Genomic DNA, 15,929 nt, shown 5'->3' on the forward strand with positions numbered 1-15,929 from the left:
AAAGATTGTAGCCAGGTTGGCCCTCTATTGGCTTCGAAAGGACAAAAGAAGGAAGCAGATGGAGAGATAGGAAGTTGATAAAAGAAGGTAAAGTAATAAGCAAAGGAAGCAGGGTAAAGGGCAATCCTGGCATATTTTTCCCCGTAAGTACTAGGATCCTGAACAAGGAATCCTAAACACTTGGGATGTAGGTCAGTGAAATAAGCAAAGAGCCAGAGTTGGAGCACCCAGAGGGGACCTCCTTGGTTAGCATCGAGGGGTTTTTCGCAAAATTGGGAGCAGGCTCTGTAGACATGACCTAGAAGATAAGGAGCAAGAGCGATATGTTTCTTCAAGACGAGTGCCTTCGCAAGTGGAGCAAACTCAGGCATAATCCTCTGAGATGAAGTGCAAAAGAGGAATTTGCATAACCAGTATAATATGAAGGAGAAGAATTCTCTGTCCCGTACAGGACCTTCTCTCTTATTTTCAGCCTTTACGAAGTCACTATAAGAAGAGCTTAGGGCTGGAAGAGAAAATTTGACAGGAAGGTCTGGATAGTTGGGAGTAAAAGGAGAACCATGGGGTGAAAGCCCTAGGAGATGGCAAATATCAAGAACGGTGGGGGCCATCATACCGCACCGAAACTGGAAGAAATTGAAAGCCATGTTCCAAAAACATAAGGCAGCAGGAATCAAAAAGGGGTCTTCAGGAATAATGAACCTGGAAAGTCGAAGGGCGTCGAGGATATAAAGCTCTTGCAGGTCATCTTCTCTCGCAGGCACCACTCTATCATACCATTCCTCCCATTCAGTCCTCAATGTCGGCCAGCAACGATGAGGACGATTTACCCTCCAATTTCCCCAATCAAGCCTTCCTTCGTAGAGAAGGAAATGGTCCTCCAAACGAGGGTACAGAGCTGGGAGTTGAGTAGGAACCTCCCGGAAGATAGGACCTAGGACGTACTCCTGTTTGTTGCTGTGGCGAGGAACGAAAAGACGACCATCGATGTTACTTGACTCACCAGATGTCAGCTTGCTGATTTCTTCATCGATACAATATTTCAAAGCCATGGTACGGCTGATATGGTCGCCAGCAAGTACTTTTAGAGAGGAGGGATCCATTGGTAGTAAGCAAAAGAAAAGCAAAGAAGATCAGAAGAACCAGTAGAGAGAAGGGTTTGTAAAAGACAAGAGATTTCGGAACACGAAACGAGAGGGTTTTAAAACCTTTGTGTCCGAAATTATACCCCGTAAGTCGTTAAGTACTAAAAGTACGAATGCGAGGAATTTCTTCCAATATTGATAGTTTTGGAGGGAAAAGCTTATTTCGGGGATTGGGGCCAGCTTCGAAATGAAATATTTGGCTTCGAAAACAAGATCTTGGCGTCAAAAAATCAAATAACAACGGCTTCGAAATACATAAGTCAGCTTCGAAGCCTAGTATATGCTTAAAGGTGCTAAATTGCTTGATTATGGGTCTGTTTAGGGGTTATAAATCAAAGTAGCGACCTTCGGAGCAAACCCTAGTATTCTCTGAGTATGAGAAACGCTGTTCAGAGCATACTACATGCTTAAAAATGCCTGAATGCTCAAAGTATTGGTCTACTTCAAAAATCCAAAGACCCGTTTGAAGGTTATCAGTCAAAATGACAACATTCGAAGCAAACCCTAGGACTCTTTAAGGAAGAGGGGCACTGTTCGAAACATCCAAGACCAATCATTGGCTTCTGTATGAGCAAGAGGGAATTGCCATAGGTTGCCCTTCGAAGCCAAAAGAGATCAGTTTAAAATTGATTGGCTATATCAACCATGACCATATATTGGTTACAGTTAGTGTTGAAAAAGTAAAGTCATTGAAATCGAAGTGCTAAAATAATATCTGCCAGAATTGTCAATTTTACTCCATGAATTGGAAAAAGACATGATTGGTTCTTTTAGTACTTCATTAAACAGTTGATTCGAAGGATGAGATTGTTCAATTCGAAGTTATGAGTTAGCTTTTAGAGATGAAAGGAAACAGAGTCAAACAGTGTTAAGTACAGAAAGACTTTGTTTATATTAAAGCCAAGATGATTACATTAAGTAACTCTATCTGGGTACAAATTCAAGCTCATAAAAATAAGGAATAGAATAAATAACAAGGTCATGAAATTTTGTCCAGCAATGGTCAATAAATTTCTGTTCTTTCTTTATTATTTCTTCTATCTCTTCTAAAGTTGATTGCATAAGCTGATGAGCTCTCACTTCATAGTAGAGTTCTTCAGCCTTTGCTTCGAAAGCCTCTTCCCTCGATTTTTGTTCCAATTCATCTATAACCAAATCATCCCAGTACGCAGAATCTTTATTCCTGAAGTCATCGAACTCTTCGATAAAATTCTCTGCTTCATATTAGGCATGAATTCGGAGAGATAAAAGTTGATCCAGATTTTGGATGGTGATCTTAGAATTCCGATGCCAGTAGAGGAGCACTGGGAGTTGGTCCAAAAACAAATGAAGCTCTGCCTGGGCAATAGGGTTGAGAACATGACCTCTAGTCAAGATATCACAAGCCCATTGAAAGTTCTTAAGAGGAATGTCATCCTCAAGAACATTGAAGGGCAGATGGGAGAAAGCCGCGAGCAAAAGTTGAGCTTGCTTTCGCTCGGCTGGAGAAGGGGGTGACGGAGGTTGGTAAGGTGGAAAAACTTTGTCCATTGGAAGGGCAAGTCTTAGTTTCTCTGTCCAGGAAAGGATGGGAGAAGGAGAAGGAGAAGATGGTTCTGCTTCAGAAGACAAAGGGGAAGGAGCAGATGTTTCTATCTCAGAAGATGCAGATGCAGAAGAAGGTGTGGATGCTTCTATTATGGGAGATGGCACGGGAGCAGAAGGAACAAAGGCATTAATGTAGTCAAGCCAATCAGAAGAACAAATCTTCGCCTTTTTGGCTAAGAATGAAGGGGTGTACCCTTGTGCTTCTTCTGGACGCTGGGCAGGGTGCATTATCTTCGTAGGCATGGAAGAAGTATACCAAGCCACAAGCAGATTCTCCTCCAAGCTACGTCGAAGATCAATGGGCACGTAAGGGTAGACCACTGAGCTTCGAGCGTAGGAGGGAAACTCCAAGGGGTCAGTAAACTCAACAAAATGGTGATTGATTCGCTCCCTTAAATCATAAGTCTCAGGAGTTGACCAGCTGGTCCAGCCAGAAGCCCTAGAGGATGAAGAGGTCACAGTTTCATCCCATGCAGAGGTCTGTGAAGAAGAGTTTCCTAGATCCATATTTGCAACTTGTCGAAGCAAAGGCTCGAGGGTAGTTCGGTCAGAATACAAAGGGAGCTTAGGGGAAGAACTCTTTGTATCTGTAAGTTTGTAAACCAAGGGATTAAAGGCAATGTGTTCATAGTCCAAAGGTTTATAATCTGCAAAAGCCTCCATTACCTGAATATAGAAGGGCGGGTAAAGGTGGCTAATGAATGCGTGGAGGTTCTTTCGAGGGGGAACAACATCACTCAAAGGCTCTTCATATGCTTGATCAATAGAAAGGGAAGTTGATGCAGCCATAGCCTGTTCGAATACTAAGGTATTGGGATGTTCGACGAGTTAATGTAGATGGTCTCCAAATGGATGACGGTTGTGTTTCCAGAATATGGACTCCACACACGTTCTAGAGGCGCGGGAAAACTGCAATCCACTAATATCGCCAAGTATTGGGTATATTAGTGCGGGGGGTAATGTTGGCTACATATTTTGTAAAAGCCAGTTACAGTTCGACACGTGGCAGAGTAAGGGTAATAAAGGAAGGTTATTCGAGCCTTTAATCCTGATCGTACACGTGGCAATAAATATTGGTCCTCACATGATCTGAGTAACACTAGATCAATAACAGGATGCAAGATGACGTGTCTTCAACGGTTACTCATATTCAAATTCAAGTACAAGAGAGAAGCTCAACTGCCAGTAATGGCGTAATGGAGCTACTTGTAAGGAAGCATGATCAGCGATCATGGAGGAGCAGTTCGACGGTTCGAAGTGCAGTTCGAAGTGCAGTTCGAAGGTCATCACTGACGAGTATAAATAGCAGGGCAACCCCCAGAAAAAGAGGACGGACTCAGATCATACAAATCAGTCATTTACTTCATATATTTTCTTTTCCAGTCTTTTACATTTCCAGTCTTTAAATACCTGTTCTTTAAATACCTGCACTTTAAATACCCGCACTGCACTTCGATTCATAGGAGTAGCTTCAAGTAGATTCAAGTAGATTGCTGTTGTAAACCTCTCCGAGGCTGAGTTCGGACCATTGTAAGTGTTCATTTTTATGAAATACTTCAATTGTTCTTCATATCACTGTTATTTCTCTTAATTTCTCCTAAGTCAAGCCACCAGTAAAGAACTAAAACACAATCGTCTGATAATTGGTTGGCAATCACAATTTCTGTAAGGACTGATTGATCCTTGCTGGCACGCTCACATTCACAAAAATACCCTTCGAAAAGCCAAAAAGCCAACACAATATTAACTGTTGATTATTGTTTAACACAGAAATGAGGAATGATGGCCAGAGAAAATCACAGGGTGAGTATGTGATTTGGCTAGAGAAATTTAGAAATTTCTCTGATTTGGAGAGAATTTATCTGTGAAGTCACCAAAGAAATTCTCCGTGAACTAGAATTTCTCTGTGAAATCCAAAGAAAATTCGAGCAAAGAAAAGAAAATTTGCACAATGAATTTCTCTGGATTGAATTTTCTCTGGTTTGGATCAGAGAATTTCTCTAGTTGAATTTTCTCTGGTTTGATTTGAGGGACTTTAGACATTATTAAAATATTGGATGTCTTTTATGTTATAAAATCTTAATATCAAGGACTTTACAAAAAAAAATCCCAAAACTAAATCCTATTTTTTATTTATTAGATAGTAAATGAACTGATTAAATTATGTCAATTTTGGGAAACAAAATTATTATATTGATTCTAAAATTATATTTTTTATTCAACTTAATAGGTTTCATAAGAGCTTTAAACAAGTCATGACACTTTTTAATGAAAATAATATGAATAATGCTATATGTACTAATCAGTATATTAAGTAGTGTACCAATTGATGATGTGACATAGTTTAAGAGTTTTTGGTATTTGTAATGTGATTAATGAGTGGGTTAATAATAATGTCATAACTAGTGTTGGTATATTAGTTAGTACACTAATTCGTGCATATAGTACTACCAGAATCTAATTATGACATAACACAATGAATAAATATGTCCGTTTAATGAAATATTAATTGCATACTTAGGCCTCGTTTGGGAACAGACTAATTTAGTAAATTTTTGGCTATTTGGCTAAAATATGAGTTAAAAAAACTAGTATGCTTGGGATGACTTTTTGGCTTTATACGAAAAGATGTGCAAAAAGTAGAGAGAAAAAAAAGATCTTTGACTTTTTGGTATGGGTTGTTGACTTTTTGATTTTTTTAGTAACTTTTTGACTTTTTAGCTAAACCGGCTTGTTGCCAAACGAGGCCTTAATATTATTTCGATGGTGCTACATGCACTAATTAGTGTATACTAATACTAGTTATGACATTATTATTTTGACCATACTTATTAATCACATTACAAATACCAAAAAATTCTTAAATTATGTCACATCATTAATTGGTACACTAATTAATATACTAATTGATACATATAGTATTATTCATTAGATTCATGTATAAAAGTATTCAATCTTAATCAGTTAATCTTATTTATAATTTGTATTGTATTAATGTTTCATATTAAAATCTTCCACTCCTTAATCAAAATGAGTGTTCTATGCACCCACGTCTCTCAATGATGGCCGAGGAGGTGGGGGAGAGAGAAATAAATAAAATCTTACATTTAAACAATTGAAAATACTTTATATTTTAATATAAATTTAACAAATTCTTTTTATTGTTTATATATTCCTTTTGGAAACAAAAACAAACATAAACTTATATTTTTATTTATTTTTTATATATTATATAAAAATATAAAATAAAACTATAAACATAAATAGTAATGGAACCTTGTATTAAATGATAGTGGAATTATGAGACTTTTATTTTTGTACACCACATTATCTCATTTCACACTTTTTGTGCAAATTTTTGATTCAAAAGTTAATTTTTGAACAAAACTCATTGATTTGAAAGTTGATTTCCCAACCAAAGATACATCTGAACCAAATAGTTTTATTTGGAAGATAATTTCCGAACCACAAAAGCTATGTACACTGAGAGCAAATTATGTGTAGAAATAGAAGTTCCCTCAAGTTATTGTACTCTACTTGAACTTGACCTTCAAAATGAAGCATATGACATTCATACCAAAATAAAAATGAAGGGTCAAATATTTTTTTCTTAATTCCTCCATGTAAATAAACTGAATGGGTAAAAGAAATAAACCAGTAGACCAAACTCAGATTCCGGACTGATAACTGATAATCTAAAGTATGAAACAACTTTTTCGAATCAAAACGCCCCACAGTTCACATCAGTTTATTCACTTCTATCTATAAAAAAAAAAAAAACAATAAATGGACAGGAAGCACTCAATAAGAAATATCTCACTTTGGTATGCGCCATTTTTGTACACGGGTTAATGCCTTTATTTTATTGAAACTTAATTATATGTCAAAAACAAAAAAACAAAAACAAAAATCACATTTGAATCCAACTTCTACTGTTTCTTTGTATTTCCTAGAATCTCCAGAAGTTTCCACAAAACCTGCAATGGATTGACATCCCTGAAACAGAAAAACTAAAAAGCATATGCAAAAGTTTTGAAATAAATAAGCTGCCAAAAGAGGAGGCTTCGGATGAATGCACTGATTCACTAGAATTCGACAATAAGGCACATCCTGCATTTCACCAGCTGAGAAATGTTACCATATCTACAACTACAGATGAAGTTGGCAAACAACATACATATATCTATGTTGGGTGTCGATCCAAACAAAACTCTAGTTTATTGATTTGGCTAGCCCATTTTGTCAAATTCCATCAAGCATGAACCATCTGCACATTTTTACAAAGATAAAAGTCAAAAAGTAGATAAAATGTCACCAACAAAAAGAAAGACATGTATATATATATATATATATAACGGAAATGGGTGAACTCATAACACATGCTAAGGTCCTAAAGATATATCCCAAAATGTCCTAACCATATGATGTCGTATTTAGGGATGGTTTGGGATGATCTAAATAAGTGCATTTTTAGATTTTTTGTGAAATATGTGTTAGGTTTGAAGTGATGTGGTAGAGAGGTGATGTGACTTAAATAAGATGATATGACTTAAATAGGATAATGACTTTTTGATTTTTTGGATTTTTTAGAGTACCCCAAACAAGGCCTTAAAGTCTTAGGAATATTCTAAATGGCAAATGTTAAACATATAGTTCTGGCTGTTTCATTCAGTCCTCAATCTTTATATTAGTGGTTTTGCCAAGTCGATCTGACTACCTGATGCTGACAAATAAATTAAAAAATCTGATTACCTGAGTGTTGATATTTTCTTTGATTTTTTTTAATAGAAAGATTTAACTGTTTTTCCACATTTTTAAGTAAATGTTGCAAAACATCGCATAAATATGTCAAAAAGTAAACATCTCCAATAAAAAGGAAAAAGAAAATAAATAAATAGACAGCAGAAATCTGATTGTTTTGCCTGTGGGGTTTCTATCAATTTTCAGCTACAGCCTGACCAAATATAAAATACCTAAAGATCCTTTAAAAACTGAGGCTGCATTCAATACTTGTGTGCTTACATAAGTACATATATGAAAATGACCATGAAGTGAATATACAAGGTTCTTCTTTAATAATAAAAAGAAATAAAGGATTATTAAAGAAGAAAGAGATGATAATGATCAGATGTTTCCTTATGCAACTAAGAACCCTCGACTGAGCTTCTCAAGCAACTCAATTAAATAAAATACAAAATGCTCAAGAAAAGATAGAAGCGGTTAGACAAAGACTTTACCATCCTTGGAGTGTTAATGTTTCGTCCTTTTAGTGTCTTCAATGCTGCTTCTGCAAAAGCTTGTGCTGCTTCTGCATCAGCTTCCGCTGCTTCTGCCTCCCGTGCTGCCTCTTCAGCTTCTGCTATAGCAGCTTCTGCTTCTGCAACTGCTTGGGCAGCAGCTACAGCAGCCTCTTGTGGATTCATACTCCTCATCCTAGCCAATTCCAAATCAACCTGAGCTTTAGTTAGAATATTGTTATCATCCTTGTCAATTTTTGGCGAAGTCCTCTGCCTTCCCTCCAGGAGTAGCCCAGACAGGTTTCTTCTTTTATCTGATAATGTTGAAGGTGTTGCTATTCTGTACTTCCGTTTCATCTTCAATGAAAAAAAATATGGCTAATATTATCATCAAAACCATAAGCAAATAACCAAACCAAGTCAGTTTTGGTTCTATAAGCCTACAAGGCAATAACTTCCTCATAAAGATGGCAGGAATGGAAGAGAAGGAATGAGAATCTCATTACCAACAAGATACTACAGTGAAGTCATCAAAACATTTGTAGTAATCAGCAAAGAAAACCGGGAAAATCATACAAGTTTATAAACTCTCTGAGCCCAAATTTCTTTTTCACTCTTAAACAGTCAAAGAATGTGACATTCCGGTAGGCATGTGTGGGAACGAGATTCTCAATATTATCAAACACATTCCGCTTTAGTAAGAAATTTTATTAGAAAAAAAGAAAAAGAATCCATACAATGATTTCTTCATCCTATTAAGAAAATACAACCATTTACTTTAGTATACATTCATAAATAATTCTTACCCATTCAACAGTCCAAGTCAACCCTTCAGTTATTTTTCACCCTGGTTAAGCATGGGTTGTTCAACAATACAAAGCAGATTGGCATACTCAGGCACAAAATAAATATTCCAAGTTAACATTCTATGAGCTACAACTAAGAATAGCATGCTTAAGATATAATGTAGCCCAATTAGCTTCATAGCATCCAAGTAAAGTTAGTTGCGACCAGTAAATTTGAAATCATGCACCTCACACATGGGCTATATAATTACCTTAATTAATTTCCCACTAGCAGTCAAAAACTTCAATTTCGCTGACAATGATCGTTTGAAGTTTGGAGGAGCCCAGTATTGTTCCTATGAAGGAAAAAACAATAATAACTATTTGAATGAATACAGAAAAAAGAGGTGAAGGTCAAATCTTATATTAAAACAATGTCTTAGAAAGTATTGGCATGATTAATATAGCAATCGGTTGCCATTCAATAGGTCAAATGGTATTTAATCACAATGATAGTGATTTAACAGTGAAAAGAAAATTACAAGAAAAGTGAATATATTACGAGAACAAACATAGACAACCTCAACTCTCAATGTGCACAGATGAGGACTTGCTATTTTTCCCCATTGGCATAGTGAGTGGGAGTTAAATTTGCATGTAAAGGGAAGGAAAACCTCTCTAAAAAATTTCATCCTAGCAATAATAAGAGGAAACCTACCAATGGTCACCCTACCATACAAAATAGATCTCCGCATATTATACAATCTTATTGATAAAAGATTGTTAATAAAACACTTGCTATCATAAATTATCTTACCATTAGACAACAACATTAATGAGAAAATACAATGCTTTTAGAAAAAGATTCCTAGCAAGACTTACTACTGAAATAAATTAAATGGCCCACTTGGAAAAATCCAGTTGCAATGCCATCAAGTGCCCACAAGTCAAATCATTATTGGTACTTACGCTTAAGGAGATCCGAATTAGCTCAGCATACAATCCTTGCACGCTTACAATTAGGCAAATTGATGCCTAAAATATGTGATTATATAGTAGATGATCATAAACTACCAAAATATTTGGAATAGAATGTAAAATTACCTCTATGTATGTAGCTATAGCAGTCTTATTAGAACCACCAGGCTCCTTCAAGTTGTTTAAAGCATCCATGATAAGATTGTCCAACCTATTACAATGAGAATGAAGCATTACTCAGTGTTTAAATAATCACATTGAAAGCAGAACTGAAGAGAGACATTACCCAACCTATATAACTTTAATTCACTGCAGCAACCTTGTCTAAATTGTAAACAAACTTACAATCACAAATCAGAACGTGAAAATCCAAATTAGTTTCATGCAGCTAATACCAGATATTGTAAACAACATGATAAAATGCAAGATGCACATATGAGGATTTCATATTAACATTGGTTGGAAAAAATTTACTGACCTTTTGAGAGAGATAATAAATGAATGCAGAAATTCTATGAGTAATCACAAGTTCTGAAATCTGTCTGCATTCTGTCCAACAACAGGGGTCCATGTGATAGTTTCATTGTTAATATATGGTATCTTATTATTTAAATCAATAAATACCTAATTATTGAAGGATTTTGGTGGATCAAATTGGAAGGGAGATTCCTCCAGGTATGACACACATGCTCACATGCATTTGTCTATAGACACATGCCCCTGTTTGGCAAACACGTTTTAGCAACTTTTTTGCCCTTTTAGACCAAAAGCCAATTTTGTTTGGCAAATGCTTTTCAGATGACAAACCCAAAAAGCTCAGCTTTTTAAAAAAAAAAACAGAAGGCAGGCACAAAAACAACTTTTTTAGTAGTTTGTCAAATGCATCAGTTTTTTTAGTAAACGCCTTCCCCCCCCCCCCCCCCCCCCCAACCCAAAAAATAAAATAAAATAAAAAACAACAAAAAAAACAGCATTTGCCAAACACATACATTCCTTTTTCTTGGCCGTCCATCATATGGGTTTTCAAATTACTATTACAATGTAATCATATCAATCAATGAGTGAGAATGTGAATACATTCCAAAATCAAACTATTGAATTCTTGCTAAATTTTACTACTTAAATGTAAACATCAATTTTAAAGTTTTCGCAACACTGTTTGTACATTATTTCTTTAGTTCAACGTTTTAGGATTTTAACTTTTCAATTACAAAATGAACAATTTCTTCCTTCTTCAAACACTACCTTTTTTTCTCTCTATCTCTGCTTCCCTCTGCTTTAACTGATCACTTTTCTCTGGCTTGTTTTAAAGGCCCAATTATAGTGTTGTAGTGACAGATGTCTAAGCAGTAAATCAAAGAACACTTAAAATTTGATTTACTAGATCTGGGAAATTCTCCACTGGATTGCATCACAAGTTTAATATGCTTAAACATCAAAATGAATGCTACCAGACTCGATAGCAAGGTGTAAGAATTGAAAGTTAAGTATAAATGGTATAATTTCTCCTGCAGTGAATGGGTTGATTTTTAAAAAGGAGAAGGTCAGGGAGATTTAATCTTCTAGGAAGGACAAGAAATTAACAGACTTCAATGTGCAATTAATTATGATGGTAAGGAGTCTGAGACTTTAAAAGGGCAGCGGGAGATGAAGAAACCTGTTAGTTAGTCCTTAACAAGAAAAAATACGGAAGGATTCTCAAGCACTCATATGGACTTGTGAATTGTATCATCATAGGAAGATGCATGAAGGCCTATAAATGCAATGATAGAAATTGTTTTTTAAGATTATCTATTAGCCATAAAACTTAGATGGCTGGTGTGGTGGGGTCAGTTCTTTTTAAGTCTGAAATCTATATGTAAAGGACTAACGAGGGGACTCAAGTTAATTGAAAGACCTAGTTGCATTGTTATTTAGTATAAGAAAGATAAACGTAGTTATTACTTTTATTAAAACTTTCTAGGGTTCATTGCTAGTAACACTGGATCAAGATCACCAAATTAGCTTACATATCTTCAGTTTTTAAGGCCGAACATGTGTCGTGCACAGTGTTGTGAAAAGCGCGCCTAGGCGCAAGGTGCAGCGAGGCGCACCCATTGCGCCTGAAGGGGACCTAGGCAAGGCGCGTTTGAAGAGTCGCGCGCCTTGGACGCGACTTGGACCAGGCACAGCGAGGCGCAAGGCGCGAGCCTAAGGGGCTTTTTTTTTTTTTTCCTTCTTGAATCTGATCTAACGGCTGTGATCTGTGTAGGAGAGGCTCCAACTAGTATTACAACTCATGTAATACAACACGGCAGCGAGAAGAGTACACAAAAGAGAAGAAGAGTAAAGGAGAAAAAAGGAAAGAGAAGAGTAAAGGAGAACAAACCTGGTCAGCGACAACTTCGACGGCCTCCCTTCAACTTCGCCGACTTCTTCTTCTCGATTTCGACGACCTCCCGTCGACTTCATCTTCTCAACTTCGACGACTTGACCTCCCTTCGACTTCGATCGCTCTCTCTATCTCTCTCGCCTTCACCTCTTGTGAGCTCGCGATCTCTCTCTCTCTTCTCTCTTCTCTCTTCTCTCTTTCTCTCTCTCGGCTTCTCTCTGTCTTATCTAGCCTCTGTTTTATCTATATCTTATATATAAGTATATATTATCTTATATCTTATATAATATATATTATATTTAAATTATAAATTATTTTACACTGAAATTACAAATTATATTACACTGGTGGCCAGTTTTTTTTCCTTTCTCTGTTAAGGAAAAAAAATTACAAATAATTAATTAATCACACATTACATTACACTGAAATTACAAATTATTTTCAATTTGTTTTCCACACCCCTTGTCTTGATTACTTTTATTTTTAAAAAAATTGTCTTAGTACTGTGAATGATTAGTTTATGTTAATTTATCTATTTTTTACTAAGATTGTACGCCTTGCTTCAATAAAGCCCGCGCCTCGCCTTGCGCCTAGGCCCCCGAGAGACCTTCAGCGCCTTAGTGCACCTTGAGCCTTTAAAAACACTGGTCATGCATCTATAATTTCTTCTAGAGGAAGCAGTATTGAGAGCAAGAACTCAAACACAGGCTGATCCATGCATAAAAAATACCAAATAAAACAATAACTGAATTTATGTTGTACAATTGTCAATAATGCAAACTTCAGTCAGTTTTGGATACACTTTCAGTCCAACCAAGAGTCTAATTAGCACAGTAATATAACAAACTGATTTAGATTAATTCACCCCCAAAGTTATAATCAAAGTCCACAATAACATAAAAAATATTGATTCTAAAACCAAAACCAAAATTTTACAGCTGTCACTGTTACAGAATTGCTCAAGCAAATCACATCAACATGTTAAAATTATGGAAATAAGAAAACACTAGCTAAAATAATAAGAACAATGTCTAACCTTATGATTGATCTTTTTGGAACACCAATCTGCAGAGAACCACTAGAAACTGCAAGACGCTTAACATCATCAATTTCTTCATCACTTTCAACTGATGTACTAGGAGCCATAGGGTTCTCATCCTGTTTAGGGGCAGGCTGCATCCTTTTAAGGGCTAACCTAGCCTTTTCTCTGGAGCCCCATCCATTCGCCATTACACTCATGTTTCTCCATTTGTCCTAATCCACATAAAACTAAATTGGTACACTGTACACAACAACAGCTAATATATTGTAAAGGACTTTTCTAAATGGTCATCATCATGGCTCAACAAATAACTAATTTATTTTTAGGAAAATACACCATCTAAGAACAAACAAATAAAGTTTAAGACATACCTTGAGATCAACATTTGAACGTAAATACAAGACGCCACTAAATTCCGGATCTTTAAGTATTGTACGCCACTTGCCTGCCCCATGCTTAATGACACCAGCTTTAAGAGCTGCTTCTTCTTCTTGTGTCCATTTTTGCTTAGGAGCACCCATTAAGGATAGCACAAGAACTCCCAGAAGAATCTACCCGACAAAACCAAGTGCACTATTCAGAACATGCAGCCAGAAAGATAACCAAAATCAACAAAAGATATCATGTAACACCCGAAAAAAAGTTACTATGATTCTAAGATTATAACACCTGTTTGGTGTGGTTTCGAAAATACAATTCTCAAAAACATGTTTGGACACAAACCCAACAAATTTTTAGTTAATGTATCACTCTTAAAAGCTCTGCCAAACACAGCCATTGATTTCTACAATATTTAACCATATGACAGGGACATTCAGATGGGTTTGCCTACACTAAAATGATGATAAGGTAAGAGAAACCAATCGATCCATGATATCAAAAACCACGCTTAAAAACGTAGTGTTCCTTCAAAATATATCTTAATACCCTTTCTCCATTAATAGGGGTGACTAGTGGTTCAATGGCAAAACCTTGGCTTAATAATCTTGAGATTATGGGTTCAAATCTCGGGGCAACTACTTTGTGCACTATGCCAAAGGTTAGGTGTGTACCCAATCTTTCCCCTCCCAAACACAGATTAATGTGTACTAATTGGGCCTTTTTTTTTTAAACCCTTTCTCCATTAATCTTATTCAGTCACACAGCATTTCCAAACCGGAAACACTCAACTGGATAGCCAAAATAATCATGTTGACTAGAGGAAGAATCAGTCGAGTCTTTTTTTCATTTTTTGGCTTCTGCCCCAAATGTACCCACAAAATAAATAAATAAGAAGAAAACATATAGAGAGCCAAGAAAAATATATTGGGTCATTTTTTTCTTTAGTTGAACATGGCATTTCAAAATTTATGTAAAACTCAACTAGCTAGCCAAAATTGTTGTGTCAATCTCAATTGAGTGCAATTCTTCTTCTTCTTTTTTTTCCCCTTCAAAGCTCAACACAAAACTAAAAATTCACATTTCATTTCCTTTTATTCTGCAAATTTTTCTCAGGAACCAAAAAACTTTGAAATTTCATGTGAAAACAAAAATGGGCTTGTGACAAGATATTAATGGTGCGACCACTCCACAAAAAAATAAATCTAGCTACAAAAAAAAAACTAACATAATCTACGTATATATATACAAGTAAATTCAAATTACGAATAAGAAATACTAATATAACAGGAAAGAAAACATGCAAAAACAATTTCCATTAACCACAAATCGAAAACCTAATTGCTCGCATTAACAGTAGTTGTTCCAATTAGATGCTTTGAATATGCTTCACAAAGGCTAAATTGATTCAAAAACAGCTTTTGTAGGAAGAGAAAGATAGGAATTACCAGAGAAAGTTATGTGATTTGAAGATTGATTGCTTCCGTGCTCGAATTTTCGAAGAATTTGAAGACCCCTCCCCTCTCTCTCCCTCTCTCCTCTCCTCTCTCTCTCTCCCTATGTATGTATAATGTATGTATGTATGTGTGCATTAATATTTTATTAATCTTTACGGTGACCAAAAGAGAAAAATAATTTTTATACATTTTTAGGGGGCCATTTCCCTAAATAAGCCAAAATAATAAAGGAATTTCCAAACCAAGCCTAGTTTTGAAAGATTTTCCAAAATAAACTAACTCGCGATTCACAATCGCGAGTTCAAGACTTTTCCACCCCCGTCGCCTGAAACCTGTAAAGGTTGAAATTCGCTGTTAGGAAAAGCGAGTTTGATTAAGAACTCGCTGTTAGAAAACGCGAGTTTGATTAAACTTCTTTTGAAATCGCTCTTTACAAGCACGATTTCATGCTGAAATTGCCTTTTCAAAACACGAGTTCATCAAAAAATAGAATTCTTCTGAACTCGCTGTTCATAACCACGAGTTTAGACCAATTATTTTTTCTTTAAGTGAAATCGTGGTTTACAACCACGATTTTAGAACTTCTATTTAAACCCCCCAGCCCCGTTTTTTCCATTCACGATTTCATTTCTCCTCTCCGTTGCTGTCTCTCTCTCACTCTGTACTCGCTGTTCTCTCTCGCTCTTCACTCTCTGTTCTCTTTCTCTCTGGAGCTCGCTGCTCTCTCTCTCTCTGGAGCTCCCTCTGATTGATTCAGTACTGTCTCTCTCTCGTTGGTATGGCTTCTATCATCTACTTTACTGTGAATAAATTAGGATTAGAGTTTAAATTTGTGAATATATTTATGTTTGTGAAAATGTGAATAAATTAGGGTTAGGGTTCATGAATATGGGGTTAGGGTTAGGGTTTATATTTGTGAATAAATTAGGGTTAGGGTTCATGAATGTGA

At 36.0% G+C, this 15,929-nt stretch overlaps 1 protein-coding gene across 3 annotated transcripts; it reads right to left on the bottom strand.

Annotated features, from left to right (window-relative positions):
* Positions 1-6,566: 6,566 nt before the first annotated feature.
* Positions 6,567-15,165, bottom strand: LOC114272156 (telomere repeat-binding factor 1). Of its 3 annotated transcripts, none has more exons than XM_082914102.1 (7): positions 14,972-15,165; positions 13,517-13,718; positions 13,140-13,357; positions 9,859-9,943; positions 9,027-9,110; positions 7,970-8,326; positions 6,567-6,999 (listed from the first exon to the last, which is right to left on the bottom strand). In XM_082914102.1, exons 2-7 carry the CDS (start codon positions 13,664-13,666, stop codon positions 6,985-6,987), a joined length of 909 nt encoding a protein of 302 aa, XP_082770228.1. In that variant the 5' UTR covers positions 13,667-13,718; positions 14,972-15,165; the 3' UTR covers positions 6,567-6,984. The 3 variants fall into 3 exon arrangements, with proteins under 3 accessions (XP_082770228.1, XP_082770229.1, XP_082770227.1); XM_082914103.1 differs by having other exon boundaries at positions 13,140-13,385; positions 14,972-15,069; XM_082914101.1 differs by lacking the exon at positions 6,567-6,999 and having other exon boundaries at positions 7,713-8,326; positions 14,972-15,092.
* Positions 15,166-15,929: the final 764 nt, after the last annotated feature.

This window comes from Camellia sinensis, chromosome 2, assembly GCF_055761805.1.
Source record: "Camellia sinensis isolate YWXY chromosome 2, ASM5576180v1, whole genome shotgun sequence".
In the NCBI taxonomy this organism is placed as follows: Eukaryota; Viridiplantae; Streptophyta; class Magnoliopsida; order Ericales; family Theaceae; genus Camellia; species Camellia sinensis.

Coding starts and splice junctions, on each gene's coding strand:
- LOC114272156 (XM_082914101.1), bottom strand. CDS start 13,666: ATGGGTGCTCCTAAGCAAAAATGGACACAAGAAGAAGAAGCAGCTCTT. Junction 13,358..13,516: donor GTTCAAATGTTGATCTCAAG/GTATGTCTTAAA, acceptor TATGTGGATTAG/GACAAATGGAGAAACATGAG. Junction 8,327..9,026: donor CTAGTGGGAAATTAATTAAG/GTAATTATATAG, acceptor TTTTCATTGAAG/ATGAAACGGAAGTACAGAAT.